Source organism: Oenanthe melanoleuca, chromosome 10, assembly GCF_029582105.1.
Source record: "Oenanthe melanoleuca isolate GR-GAL-2019-014 chromosome 10, OMel1.0, whole genome shotgun sequence".
In the NCBI taxonomy this organism is placed as follows: Eukaryota; Metazoa; Chordata; class Aves; order Passeriformes; family Muscicapidae; genus Oenanthe; species Oenanthe melanoleuca.
Window position 1 is genome coordinate 300,123 of NC_079344.1, and position 14,881 is coordinate 315,003.

The 14,881-nt window shown below is 67.1% G+C and overlaps 1 protein-coding gene across 4 annotated transcripts; it reads right to left on the bottom strand.

Moving 5' to 3' along the window:
- Nucleotides 1–464: 464 nt before the first annotated feature.
- SEMA4B (semaphorin 4B) lies at nucleotides 465–12,479 on the bottom strand. Of its 4 annotated transcripts, none has more exons than XM_056499717.1 (15): nucleotides 12,396–12,479; nucleotides 7,084–7,224; nucleotides 4,823–4,983; nucleotides 4,517–4,579; nucleotides 4,323–4,421; nucleotides 4,102–4,213; nucleotides 3,778–3,894; nucleotides 3,513–3,670; nucleotides 3,178–3,359; nucleotides 2,952–3,102; nucleotides 2,625–2,835; nucleotides 2,402–2,517; nucleotides 2,117–2,280; nucleotides 1,951–2,032; nucleotides 465–1,817 (listed from the first exon to the last, which is right to left on the bottom strand). In XM_056499717.1, the coding sequence occupies exons 2-15, from the start codon at nucleotides 7,169–7,171 to the stop codon at nucleotides 1,593–1,595; spliced, it is 1,929 nt and encodes a 642-aa protein (XP_056355692.1). In that variant the 5' UTR covers nucleotides 7,172–7,224; nucleotides 12,396–12,479; the 3' UTR covers nucleotides 465–1,592. The 4 variants fall into 4 exon arrangements, with proteins under 4 accessions (XP_056355692.1, XP_056355689.1, XP_056355688.1 ...); XM_056499714.1 differs by having other exon boundaries at nucleotides 1,951–2,045; XM_056499713.1 differs by lacking the exon at nucleotides 12,396–12,479 and adding an exon at nucleotides 8,433–8,635 and having other exon boundaries at nucleotides 1,951–2,045.
- Between the last annotated feature and the right edge of the window lie 2,402 nt (nucleotides 12,480–14,881).

The window sequence follows — 14,881 nt, forward strand, 5'->3', positions numbered from 1 at the left end:
GTCCTGGGAAGGGAGCTGCCACAGCCTCTCCTGCTGGGGCTGCCCTCCTCCCAGCCCCAGGCACCACATTTTCTTACTCCTGGTCACCTCCTGTTTCTCATGGTACCAGGATGGCATCACCCCATCGCTCTGTGCTTTCCTACCACAGGACTCCCTGCCCTGCCTGCAGCACACTGCCACAGCACAGGCCTCCAGGCACGGCCCCAGGACAGCCCAGGGACAGCCTGCCCAAGCTGGCACAGCCCCAGGCACACAGCCACTGTCCCTGCAGGGCCCCGTGTGCCCTGGCCCAGTGCTCAGCCAAGCACAAGAGGAGGGGACCCCACAGATCTGATGGCCAGCACAGTCCTCTGGCCCCCTGTGAGGCCATGGGCAGATCCTCCTCTGCCTGCAGGGAGAGCCAGACACGGCTGCACTCCAGGGGATGGTCCTGGCTAGGAAGGCTCTCAGCCCTGCCGCACACACACGTGTCTGAATGACTTTATATAAAAACATCATTTCTGCACGCACACGTGGGGCTGCAGGGGTGTCCCTGCCCACCCAGCACAGGGGGGGGGGGCAGTTCCCAGCTCCCCTATCCCGGACACAATTCACATTTTCCACATATCAAAAACGAACCAAGCACAGACAGACAGCACATGCTGCGGGGCTGGCACTGCCCAGCCCCACGCGTGGCCCTGGTCCCACGGCGGGACGTCACAGTGACTGGGGCACGGGGGGTCTGCAGCCGCCCCCTCCTGCCCTCTGCATAGAGGGGTCAGGGCCTGGCAGAGCCTGGGCCAGGAACCGTGTCTGTGCCTGCAGCAGGGACACAGGAACCGCCCTGCAGGGCCCTGGGAGGCGTGTGGCACCCCTGAGGCGCAGGAGGTGATGCCCAGGGAGCCCGCGAGGGTCGGACCCGCTGGCTGGCGGGCGCTGCCGCAGCGCGGGCGCCGGGCTGCGGGCACACACACACACAGCGCGGGCCCTGGCAGCCGTGCACCGTCCAGCGAGGCTCAGCGCAGCAGAGGCAGCAGCGGCTGAGGGCTCGGTCTCACCCCGTCACACCACCGAGTCCTGGATCTCGGAGCCCAGGCGCACCCGGGGTCTTTGGCAGGCGGGAGACACCTCCACGAAGCTGTCACGGACGTGGAGAGGCCTCTTCTCTGACTCAGAGAAGGCGCGGGGGGGGCCCGGGGGCTCGTGCACGGGGGTGCTGACGATGTAGTTGTCCTGCAGGGCCTGGTAGCCCTTGTGCTCGGGAGCCGTGCTGGGCAGGCTGCTGCCGTTCAGGGGCAGGCTCTCCACCGGCTTGCGGGGCGGCTTCGGGTGCCTGCCGGGGTCACCGGGCTCCAGCAGCGCCTTCATGCCGTCACGGTGCCGGTGCAGCACGAAGAAGGCCAGCACCAGGACGGCGGCAGCAAAGAGCACGCACATCACCAGGAACTCGGTCCAGTAGGTCTTGCCCTCCAGCCGTGCCGCGGCGCTGCCCGCCGCCGAGGTGCTGCGGGACGTGCTGACCGTCTCCAGGGCGTCTCGGCCAGCAGCCGCCTTCCCGCCCGAGTCTGCCGGCCCCAGGGCTGGCTCCCGCACGCCCACGCAGTAGCTGGCCATCAGCTTGCGGAATCCCTCCTCCAGAGACCAGCACTCGTAGGTGCCCGCGCGCTCCGGGCTGCCCACCAGGATGAGGGCCCCGTCGGGCAGCACCAGGTAGGAGGCATTGACAGGCACCTCGTTGTGCAGCCAGTGCCGCGTGGCCAGGTTGGAGAGCAGCTGGCAGGGCAGGGACTGCACCGCGTTGGGAGGCAGCTGGATCTGCTGGCACGGCGTGCCCGAGGCTGCAGAGAGAACCCACGGGAACGTCAGGGAGGGCACCCCGCTGCGGGCACACTGATGGCAATGCCGTGGAGCAGGACATGTGGGAGCCCCCAGGGCGCACACACTCACACAGCAGCACGGGCAGGAGCTCACCTGAGGTGAGGAGGATGCGGGGCCGGGGCTGGGAGGCGTTGGCCCGCAGGCAGAGCCGCTCCGTGTCAGCACCCTCGATGTCCTGTGCCCCGTGCCTGGGAACAGAGCGAGGGGCAGGCAGTGGGGTGCTGTGGGGGTAGGGGATGGCAGAGGGTGCAGCACTTACTGTGAGTGTGCCGGAGGATGTGGGGTGACCCTGCGACAGGCGTTGGAGCTCCAGGCACAGAAGGGGTCCCGGGCCAGCACACATTCCCCACAGCTGCGGTACAGGCTGCAGTTGGCAAAGGGCACCTGGGCCACCGCTGAGTAGGTGGCTGCATAGACAAGGCCCTGCAGGAGGGGACACGCTGGGGTCAGCGGGGTGGGCTCCTGCATATCCCTGCTGTCCCCCAGCCCACAAACAGGAGCTGAGCAGGCTGAACCCCCAGTGCCCCCTTGCCCTGGCCCATGCCTTGTCGTGGTCCAGCAGCAGCTGGAGAACGGGCTGCCCGTCGGGGAAGAGGCGCATCTCCTCGATGATGTGCACACCACGGTTCACCCGCACAGCCTTGTGCAGCCGCCCATCGTCTGCAAACAGAGGGGCTGTGCTGAGCAGGGCCGGGTGCAGGGCACACACCCTGCGCTGCCAGGGCCCAGCACACCCCCTGCCCCAGCAGAGCCCCCTGTGCACCCACCCGTGCCCAGGAACAGCACGTCGTAGGTGGCGTGCAGGCCCTGCGCGCGGTGCACGCCGATGCGCTGGTAGCGCCGCTGGCTCTGCAGCAGCAGCGGCTGGCTGCGCACGGGGCTGTCCATCAGGAAGTGGTCCTTGATGAAGTTCAGCACCCGGTCCGGCATCTGCAGCGACGAGTTGATCTTCATGTGCCGTGTGTGGCTGGTGATGCACTGCAGGGAAAGGAGGGGGCTCAGAAGGGTTCCATGCTGTGGCAGCCATCGGGACCAGGAGGGCAGCAAGGCAGTGCTGCATCCTGTGCTCAGGCAGGTGCCAAGGGGCCACCTACCGTGCCTGGCCGGGGCTCTGGCACGGGGCTGGTGTCCGTGTACCACTGCTGCGTCTCGCGGTTCACCTCCTTGTAGAGCCCGCCGAAGGCACGCTGCACGCTGCGCATGGGGAAGGCGCAGACGGCCGAGCTGCCCAGCCCACCCTTGTTCCTGGTGAGGAGAGCACAGCAAGATCAGGGCCTGGCTCTGCCGAGCCTCCCGTGCTGCCCTGGGTCCAGCACTCACCACTGCGAGGTGAAGACACCGTAGAAGAGTGTTTCCCTCCAGTGCAGCTCGCCCGGGGTGAGCACAAAGATGTCCTGCAGCACGTTGAAGGGGAACCCATCCTCGGGGTGTGAGCAGAGCAGCTGTGCCTTCAGGAAGGTGGTCCAGCGCCGCTGCAGCACGCGCTCCCCGCCCTGGTCGCCCTGCACAGCACAGCAGGTCAGGCTGCCGTGGCCATGGCCACAGGGAGCCCCAGCAGGGCTCCAGGCACCCAGAGCCCTGCAGATCTGCAGGATGGTCCCACATCCCCCCAGCCCAGCAGTGAGCCACAGCCCCCACTGCTGCCTCCTGCCCACCTTGCACACACGGGCGATGCGGGAGACGATGGTGTTCTCAAAATAGTCAAACTCCTTCCCGGTCTCGCTGAAGAAGAAGTAGACCTTGTCGTCGTCGCCCTCAGGGTTGCCGGCAGGGAGGCTCTCCCGCAGGTAGGCTGAGCCCACGAACGCTGGGTCTGGGGGCACAAGCACCCTCAGCGCTGCTGGCCCGCTCCACCCCACTCCATCCTCCCACGCCGGGGGGAAAGGGACCCTGAGCGGCCGTGCCAGCGCCAGCACCCACCCTGCAGCCAGCTGAGGGAGTTCTCGGTCTTGAGGGCGATGCGGCTCTCCTGGCTGCGGGAGATGGTCGGCTCGTTGCCCTGGAAGTTGCTGACGGTCCCGGCGTAGAGCTCGCCGTCTGCCAAAGACATGCTCCTGCTGGGACGTGCCACGTGCCACCAGCACGGCCCCGCGCCCCGCTGGGCTCTGCCGCAGCCCGGCCTTGGTCAGGCGCAGGGAGGGAGGCACAGGAGGAGGGCAAAGGTCCCAGGGCACTGCAGGGAGGGAGGGGGCTCCAGGCTGGCACAGGGAGGAAGGATGAGGGTCCCAGGGTGTGGTGCCTTACCGACCATGACAGCTGTGGAGCGGTACTCGGGGTCGAAGGGGCAGCGTCCCTTCCCGTCCTCCAGCACCACCTTCCCCGACGCGTCCCGCTCCAGGCTGAAGCGCTGCACATCCTGCAGCAGGACGGGGCTGTGAGCAGCAGCGCTTGTCCCAGGGCCAGGACCCCAGTGCAGGGCCCTGAGGGCACGGGGGCACTGCGGGGGCTCCTGCTGCTGTACTCACGATGTAGGCGCAGGCTGGGCTGAAGGCGCAGGTCCCACAGGTGTACAGGTGGGTGCTGTTCAGCTGCAGCAGCAGCTTGATGTAATTGTGACAGTCCCTCTGTGGGGGTCAGAGGACCCAGCTCAGCCCTTGGCTCAGCTGTGTCACCCACAGCCACCCCTCACAGGGCACTGCCTGCTGGCAATGGGGCTCACCTGGGGGTCCTTGCCCTTGAACACACACTGCCTCTTCTTCTCCTCATCTGCACTCCATAGCAGCTGTGGAGAAGGGACAGTCACTGGGAGCCCTCCTGCCCCTGGCTGGTTCATGCACACCCTCCTTAGGCCTGTTCAGAGCATCCACATTCTCCCCAGCTCAAACACCCTGCTCTGGGGCAGGTGCTCCTGAAGGCATGATGGCTCACACAGACCCAAAACGCTGGTGGGGAGGGGATCCCTGCACTCCAGCTGCTTGGGTCCCCCTCCCTCCCCAAGGGCCACCCAGCCCATCCCTGGGCTCACCCTGCGGACTGGGGAGCTGTGCTGGAAGTTGCTGGTGTTGAGGGTGAGCAGCATCTCTCGTGCCCCCAGGTAGAGGGTCCCGCCGTCAGGGCTCAGCAGCAGGGCCGTGTAGTTGGACACCCCAGGTGCCTCGAAGCGCTGCACTACTCTCTCTGCCGAGTCTGGGGAGCAAGAGGGGCAGCATCAGCCTCCTGCTGGCACCTGAGCCCCAGGACCCTGCAGCAGGCCGCTCCTGGTCCCCCTGCCAGCACAGTGGCCATGCCACCCCCCTGCAGCAGCCAGGGCCAGATCTGGCTCTGCCCACACTGCCACACACACGTGGCACCACGAACTGCAGAGAACTGTGCCGGACCCGAGGGCACCCACGAGGCACAGACACAGCTCCCTGTCCTGGCCCTGAGGGTGCCACCACAGCCCTGCCCAGCACTGGGGCAGCTGCTCGGCCCTAGAGCTCAGCCTGCAGCACAGGAGGCTCTGCCCAGCCCAGGCACAGAGGGACCCCAACCAGGTGAGACCCTCACCCAGGTGAGCCCACGGGGCTCAGCCCATGCCAGACACGGGCCAGTGGCCAGGCTGACTCAGGGAGGGCCCGTCCTGTCCCATCCCAGCCCGTCCTGTCCCGCGTGGGTGGCCTGGCCCCGGAAGCCCTTCCTCTCCTCCTGCTCTGAATCAGATGGGCCTGGCTGTGTGCTCGGGACACGTCGGGCTGACTCACGCTGCCAACTCCCTGACCCCTGACACTCTGGGGACCCCCTGACCTCCCCCACTCCCTGCCTGCTCCCAGAGTCTCACCAGGATAACCCCAGAGCTCCTGCTAGGCTCCCCAAACCCCAGGTTTTGGATGGGGCAGCCCCTCTCCCACGCTGTGGGGCTCAGCTGGCCCCAGTACCAGCCCAGCTGTCCCACAGTGGTGCAGAGAGGAGGAAGCAGATGTCCCAGTGCGTCCCCCTGGGAGGGGTCCTGCACCCCAGTGGAGGTGTCATGCCACCCGTGGTGGGCACGACAGCGGAGGGGCAGCGGGGCCCCTGTGCCTTGCAGAGCTGTGCTGGCATGGGGAGCTGGCTGCTGGTGTGGCTGCCAGGGACCTGTCAGGACAAGACCTGCTTCTTCCAGACAAACCTGCTGCAGGCACATCCAGTGCTCCCAGGGGAGCAGCTCCCAGCTCCTCCCTCCCACCAACCGCAGCCACATGTGGCCACGCTCCATGGGAGCCACCACCGGGCACACACTGGTCACCGGCCCGAGCTCCCTGCCCAGCTGCCCCTGCATGGCTGGGGTCCCCAGGCACTGCCCTGGCTGCAGCCCCACAGCTCCCACAGCCTCGCAGGCGTGCAGAGCGGGGCAGAACCGGTCCGTGCAGGCAGGGCAGGCAGCGTGGCTCGGCACAGCACGGCACGGCACGGCACGGCACAGCACGACGCCGAGCTGGCTGCCTCACTGGGTGCCAGCCTCCTGTCCAGCTCAGCAGGTCCCACATCTGCTGGAGCCACCAGGGCCGTGGCCAGCGGTCATGGGAGCATGTGGTGGGGCCACATCCACACCATGAGCTGCAGCAGCTGCCCAAACCACGGCAGCCTCCCAGGCCGGCCAGCACAGGACGGGATGGGCTCTGCTGGCCGGCAGCAGCTGGATCCAGCCACTTCTGGCAGCACAGCCGTGGGTGGCTCCCCCACACGCACAGCTGCCAGGGCCAAACCCGAGCAGCGTGCCCCCACGGCTCGCCCAGCCTGTGCCAGCTGCTGGGGGCTCTGCAGGGCAGGCGGGGACTGCAGCCAGGCCCCCACTTGTTACAGCTCTGCCTGGCCTAGCACCCCCCGGGATGTCCCCTGCCCAGGGCAGCCCCAGCACTCTGTCATGCAGCTGGCAGTGCCCGCAGCGGGGCTCAGAGCTGAGCGGAGCTCAGCACCGCACAGTGAGGGGCTGTGGCGTGTCCCCAGCCCCAGGGACACCCTGAGCGGAAGGGATCCCGCGGGCAGAGTCCCCCGGTCGGCTCAGCCCAGCCTACCGTGCACAGAACACGGGCACCACCGCCCTGCTGCGGAGCCACCAGAACCCCCGGCGCCCCAGGCACACCCACCCTACACCCCGCAGCATCCCCGGGGCTCTGCCCAGCCCTGGCGCCGTGTCCCGCTGACAGGGGGTTCCCGGTGTCCCGGGGGTGTCACTCGGCGTTCCCACGCGGCGCACGGAGCCCGGGGGGCGCGGGACGCTCCGCCATCCCCGAGCCCGGCGGACCCTCACCCACCGAACCGGACACTCACCGTAGGGCAGGCTGACCCGCGGGACAGGCTCCGGAGCCGCCGAGAGCAGCAGCGCCGCCAGCACCGGCAGCACCGGCCGCGCCGCCATCCCGCACCGAGCGCGGGGCTCCGCCGCGGCCAGAGCCGCCCGGGCGCTGCAACCTGCGGGGAGAGAAGGGGCTCAGCGGCTCGGCACGGCTCAGCACGGCCCGGCCCGGCCCCCGCCCGTCCGCCCCGCTCCGGCACCGGGCGCAACCCAGCCCGGCCGGACCGGGCCGGACCGAACCGGCCCCGCCCGAGCATTACTGCTGTGTCCCCGAGCCCTTCCCAGCCCTTCCCGGCCGTACCGAGCCGCTCCAGCCCCGCCGGTGTCCCGGGCGGGAGGGGCGCTGGAAAGGCGGCGGGCGCGTCCCGGCCGGTACCGCCCCCGCACCGCCCCAGCGGGACCGGCCCGGACCCCGCCCCGCGGCCGCCACGGCCCGCAGCGATCGGGGCTTTGTCCCCGGCGAAGCGGCACCGGGGACTCCCGGCAGCCGCCCCCGCGGCAGGGAAACCCGGGATCCCGGGCGGGGGTCCAGGAGGGATGGCTGGGAGCCCCCGGAAAAGCCGTCCCGGGGCTGTCCTGCTGTCCCGGGAACAGCTCGGCCATGGCTGTGCCACAGCCGCTCCCTGCCCCTCAGCTGTGCCCCACGGCCACTGTGCTGGGCTGGGGGCTCTGGGCACAGCCCAGCGCTCCCTGCCCTCCCTCGGAGCCGTGGGCTACCACGGGCTGCCTGAGCCAGCCCTGCCGCGGGCAGACCGGGCCGGCACCGGTGTCCCCACAGGGCACAGACACATCCCTGCCAGCCCCTGTGCCTGTCCCGGGGTCCCGATGTCACCGTGGGCCGAGCAGGTAGTGCTGGCCAAAACCCTCCGCCTGGCCCTCGGGGGGCTCTGTCCCTGGCTGGGCTGTGGGGAGGGCCCACAGCCCCCACAGCCCTCGGAAGCACTGCCCACCCGGCCAGCAGCTCCCACACAACTGTTATTAATGACACATCCTTATATCGCCGAGGCAACGGGGGCAGGGGGCAGAGGAATGGGGTCTGAGGATTCCCCTGCAGCAGGCAGCTCTCCTGAGGCCAGGGCACCCAGCACTGCCCTCCCAGTGTGGGCCAGAGCTTCCCATGCCCTTCTGGGTCAGTCCCAGCCCTGGACCGCAATGGTGGGACCCACTGTGGGCCCCCTGCCCAGGAAAAATGCTCCACACACTCCCGGGACAACTGTATCCACACTCCTCGGATGCCTGTGCCCACACTCTCGGAACAGCTGTGCCCGTACTCCCACACTCTGCCCGCTTGGCTCTGCTGGGCGTGCCCACTCACAGGCCATACCTGGTGTCCAGGGGCTGGGGCTGGGGGGCGCCCCTCCGCCCCAAATCGACCTTGCTTCCTTCCTGTCCCACTGCTCCTGCTGTTCCCGGTGGACCTGGGCGTTCCAGCGCTGGGACAGCCCCACAGCTCCACCCCAGCCTTATCAGCAGCACCTTTGCCCGGGAAGTGGCACAGACGGACTCCCTGTCACCCAGCCAAGCTGGTCACCCTGAACGGGGGGGAGCAGCACTCACCCTGCAGCCACGGCCCCCTGCCCCATGCCAGCTCACAGCATCTCGGGGGGCTACAGGGACCTGGCTGTCACCTGTGCACGGCGTGGCAGTGCTGTGTCAACACTGCTGTGGTGGCACGCAGCGAGGACGGGACCCCCGTGGGGAGGGCAGCTGCTCTGGGGTGAGCAGCAGGAGGGAAGGGAAGGGCAGGCAGGGAGGAAAAGGAGGGCAGAGCAGGCAGCGAGGGAGGGCAGGAAAAGGCAGCAGAACCAGGCCAGAGCCTGTGCCTTTAAGCGCCACTCCAGCACTGCTGGCAGCCAGGGCTGTTTACGCCAAACTCCCATTTATCTCCCGTCCTGCCCACGCAGCTGCCAGCGGGGCAGCGCCGGGGGCAGCGCAGCAGCCTGCCCCGCTCTGCCCCGCTCTGCCCCGCACAGGCCCGAGCGTGCCCCGCGCCCCGCTGCAGGCACCGGCACCACCGCGCTCCCTGCCCATGCCGGCACCCGGGAACCTCGCACTGCTCGGGCAGCGCCAAAACCCGCGGCCTGGGCTCAGCGGGCAGGTGGGGCAGTGGTTTCTGCACCCAGTTCCCACGGCAGCGCCTGCCAGCCCGTCCCCACCGGCAGCGGGTGCCGGGGGAGGCGGTGATGGATGCGGCTGCTGCTGTCTGCAGAGAGCGGGCATGGGGCTGTGTGTGCCTCGCTGCTGCTGCCCGGCAGCTCCCCCCCTGCCCTGCAGCCTGCCCAGCGCGGGCACGGCCCCGCTCGGGGATCTGCGCCCGGCTCGCACCCACCCACGCTGCGGGGCTCGCACGCACGCCCCCGGCTCGGCTGGCTGCTGGGAGCTGCCAGACAGCAGCCGGCAGTGCAGTCCCTGCTCCCAGCCACGCACACTGTGTGAGCACGCGTGCGTGCACACCTGCAGAGTCACACAGCTGCTCCAGCTGCCCCGAGACTGCACGGGGATCCCCTGCACACCCGCTCTGCTGCGTCCTGACAGCCTCCTGTAGGGGCTGCAAGCAGGACGAGGGGCTGGGGCAGCCCCTGGCCCCACAGCCTGGCAGGGCTCCCCACAGGGCATCCCCCATTCCAGGTGCACCAGCTGTGACACCCTGCCTGAGCCGAGGGCCTCCCATGGGGCCAGGCTGGGCTGTCCCCCTGCCTCTCTGGCCCACTGTGAGCTCACACCCCACTGCCAGGGCCTGCTGGCTGGGTGCTGCCCCATGGTGGCACACAGCCAGCCCCCCACTGCCCCACAGCATCCCCTTCTCTCAGCAGGGCACCCAGGGCACCGGGTAGCCCCCTGTCTCATTGCTCCCATCGCTGCTGCACCATGGCAGAGTCACTTCTGAGGACCACAGGCATCCCCACAGTCCAGCTGTCCCCTGCAATGCCAGCACCCCACACTGCCCGCCCGGGGAGCTGCAGGATACACGGGGTGCTGCCCTGGGCCCCCACTCCTTGCTGGCAGGGAAGGGCCAGCAGGAACCCCAGCCTGTGAGCACCCTTGGGAGCAGCGAGGTGGTGGAGCACAGGCATGTCAGCTCCCTGGAGTGCAGGAATCAGGCTCAGGGATGGGTGCCCCTTTCCCAGCTAATCCTGACTCTGCAGAGCCCAAACCAGCACCTGGCACCCTCACTACCCCTGTGCTCCTTGGGGTCACAGGGGGTGCCAGCCTCCTAAGCAGGCACTAGGGCCCAAGGGATGACCCTAAAGCCCATGGGACCCCAGCCCTCCCTGCGCCCCAAGGCTGCTCAGGGGACGTGGCCACATGTCTGGGACACCCAGCACGTGTGCACCACAGTGTCCAGGCACAGCACACATGTGGGACACAGCAGGCACACGAGCGTGCACTGACACGCTCCCTGCGAGCCGCCTGTGACGCTGCCCCAGCACCGTGTGCGCACAGCCGGCACATGTAAACACACGCAGGAGGTCACGGGGTGTGCACGCCCTGGGCGGCAAACACACACCTGGGAACGGCTGTGGGAATGGGCCCGGTGTGCCAGCACCCTGCACACACACAGACACAAAACACACACACAGATACAGCACACACACAGAGCACACACACAGAGCACACACAGACACAAAACACACACACAGATACAGCACACACACAGACACAAAACACACACACAGATACAGCACACACACAGAGCACACACACAGAGCACACACACAGACACAAAACACACACACAGAAAGCACACACACAGAGCACACACAGACACAAAACACACACACAGATACAGCACACACACAGAGCACACACAGAGCACACACACAGACACAAAACACACAGACACATACAGCACACACACAGAGCACACACACAGAGCACACACAGCACACACACAGAGCACACACACAGACACAAAACACACAGACACATACAGCACACACACAGAGCACACACACAGACACAAAACACACACACAGATACAGCACACACACAGAGCACACACACAGACACAGCACACACACAGAGCACACACACAGACACAAAACACACAGACACAGATACAGCACACACACAGAGCACACACACAGACACAAAACACACAGACACATACAGCACACACACAGAGCACACACACAGACACAAAACACACACACAGATACAGCACACACACAGAGCACACACACAGACACAAAACACACACAGAGCACACAGATACAGCACACACACACAGACACAGCACACACACACAAAACACACACACAGATACAGCACAGACACAAAACACACACAGAGCACACACAGCACACACACAGACACAGCACATACACACACAACACACAGCACACGTGCACATACTTGCAAATACACACACAAAACACATACACACATGCACATGCAGCACACACACACAAAACATAAAACACACACAAAACACACAGCACACTTGCACATATACACACAGACACACCAAACACACACACAGGTGCACACACTCACACTCATGCACAGCACACTCACCTGCTCAGACTCGCACAGGCACACCCAGGTGCACACACAGAGTCACAGTGATGCACACACACAGCCACAGTCACACAGCCATGCACACACACTGTCACTCAAACACACACACTGTCACACACACAGCCACAGTCACACAGCCATGCACACACACTGTCACTCAAACACACACACTGTCACACACACAGCCACAGTCACACAGCCATGCACACACATTGTCACACAGTCTCACAGTCACACAGCCATGCACACACAGTCACTCACACACACACACTGTCACACACACAGCCACAGTCACACAGCCATGCACACACATTGTCACATAGTCTCACAGTCACACAGCCATGCACACACAGTCACTCACACACACACACTGTCACACACACAGCCACAGTCACACAGCCATGCACACGCACTGTCACACAGTCTCACAGTCACACAGCCATGCACACACAGTCACTCACACACACACACTGTCACACACAGTCTCACAGTCACACAGCCATGCACACGCACTGTCACACTGTCACAGGGCGCTGCGCACACGCGTGTCCCCACACCCCGCTCGCCCCCAGCCCGTCCGCCACCCCCGCGCTCCGGTCCCTCGGGCCACCTCCCGCGCACGTGCACGCGCGCCCGCCCCTCGCGCGGCCCCGTGCACGCGCGCCCGCCCCTCGCACACTCGCTCCTCTCGCACGCATCCGCCGCGCTGCCGGTGCCGGTGCCGGTACCCGGTGCCCGTGCCCGGTGCCGCCCTCCCGCTGCTCACCCGCTCGGCGGCTCCGAGGCGCGGCGGGAGCCGCAGGCAGCGGGGGCGGCTCCGCGGTGTTTCCCCCCCCGGCGGTGCGGGGCGGTGCGGGGGCGGCTCCGGGGGGCTCCGCCCGCAGCACAACAAAGGGCCGGCCCGCCCCTCCCCGCCCCGGCCCCGCCGCCGCCCGGGGGCCCGCGCAGCGAGGGCTGGGGGCGGCTGCTGCTGCCCGGACAGCCATCCTCACTTCTGGGGGGCGGCAGCGGCAGGGGCCTGTCTGTGCCCCCCGCCGTTCCTGGGATGGCACCGGCCCCAAAGGGGTCGTGCTGGTGTGCCCAGGAGTGCTGCTTCAGCGCCAGCCCGCTGAGGGGCTTCCAGCACACTGGGGAGATTGATTTGGGGGGCAGCACCCACTGGGGGCGCTTGTTGGGAGTCCCTGGTGGCAGGGGTGGCTGTGGGGACACCTAATGCCTGTGCACATGGCCCCATGGTGAGATCCTTGTGGTGATAGCCGGCTCAGGGAGTTTTGGGGTAATTCATGGCTCTGGGCACCATGTGGCTCTGTGGGGTTCGAGGATGCCACGGCCACGGTGTCCCCACAGCGGCGCACTCGGAGCTGGGGGCTGGCAGCCGGGTGTCAGCAGTGCCCAGAGCTGCTGCGATCACGGCTACTGAAACACTGTGCTGGGCAAGCAGGAGTCCCCGTGCTGGCAGCCCCAGGAGGTCGGATGGTTGCCAAAGGGGGGACACAGCCGCCACTCCAGCCTGCGGGCCGCAGCTCTGGGCAGTGCTGTGGGTGGCCCAAGGAAACGGGGCCCCTGTCAGCCCCCCGGGGCCCCTCCACGGGCAGACACAGCCCTGCCTGCGGGCAGCAGCGAGCTCATACAGCCCCCACACTGTGTCCTTGTTCGTGCTCTGGCCGGGTCCCAAACCTGTGCGACCTGTCCCTCCCCGAGGTCCTGCCCCACACCCAGCCCCGCCGGCACTCTCGTGTCCCCAGGGCAGCCACGCTGGGGACACTGGGGTGGCACAGCAGGGAGGGTGCTGGGCTGTGGCCAGGGATGAACGGGCGGTGCCTTTGTCTGGGGCCTGCCCTGGGCCTGGGCCTGTGCCACATGGCCGCTTTTGTCCTTTCCTCGCGGGGGGACTGTGCCGTGCTGGCCTGACCCCGTCCAGCCAGCGCTGCGGTCACTGGGCGGCCCCGGCCGCGGGGCCAGGGCGAGGGCGGCCAGGGGCCAGCTGGGGCGGTGGCCAGGCCCCGAGCAGGGCTGGCCTGTGGCCGCAGGGCTGCTGGCAGCACGGGCTGGGCTGGGGGAGCGGGGACACGCAGGACCCCGGAGCAGTGCTGGCCCCCCCGGCGTGCGGCCCCGCGGCTCCTGCTCTGGTTAATGTTAAAGCCGGCCAGACGTCAACGAGAGCCGCGGCTCCTCCAGCCCCTCCGCTGGGGGCTGCCAGCTCCAGCGCTGCTTTTCTTCCTGGAGCAGGCTCTGCCCGTCCCATGTGGCTAAAAAAAGCCATCGGCTTGGCTGGGACAGCAGGACAACAAATTCCCAGCCCGAGCAGCCTCCTGGCAACCCTGGCACACTCCATGCGCCTTCTCGGGGTGCCCCTGGTGTGCATCACCCCTGTCGCCGTTGTCGCTGTCGCTGTTGCCCTCCTCCTCCTCCTCCCCACGCGGGGCCAGCCGAGGTGAAGGTCCCCGGTGGAACAGTGGCAGTTGCCCTTGTCCTGCTGGATCCAGCTGCCGAGTCACGCGCCAGCCGTGAGCAGGACGCCGGCTTCCATGTAGGGTCAGGCTGCGCCTGCACGTCCCCAGCCCCACCGAACCCCCCCGATTTCACACGGAGTTTTGCAGTCGGGTTTTGGTCCCAGCTCTACATGGGGTGTTAGAGCTGGGTTTAGTCCTGAGCATGTCTGATACCGGTTCCACGAGGGCTTTTTCAAATGGGTCTGGTCCTGGGGGTGGGGCCATTCCCAGTTCCACAGGGATTTTAAACCTGTGTCTGATCCCCAAGTTTCATTCCTGGTCCCATGCAAAGTTTTGCCGCTAGGCCCGGTCCCAGGGGGCTTTGTTCCCTGTTCCACGAGGGGATTTACTACCGGATCAGGGCCTGGGGGAGCTTGGTCCCTGATCCCTGCGGGGTTTGGGAGTCAGATTCCACGGGGGTCTGGTCTAGACCCCACGCAGAGTTTTACAGCTAGATTTGGTTCCGGGCCAAATCTGGTCCTGTCCCCATTCCACACGGCATTTTACACCCGGCCTTGATCCCGGGTGGGTTTGCTCCTGGTTCCACGCGGGGTTTGTCCCGTTATCCGTAACCCCGACGTACCCAAGGATGCAGCATCCCTTTGTTGGCAATGCTGACCGCGGCCACAGGGGCGGGATGCAGCAACACCCCGAAGCCCGCCGCGGGACCCCAGCACCCACCCAGATCCCGCGCGGGGCCCCACGGGGGGATCCGGGGCTGTGTCCCGCCCCGGGGCGGAGAGAACCGCGCCCCCGCGGC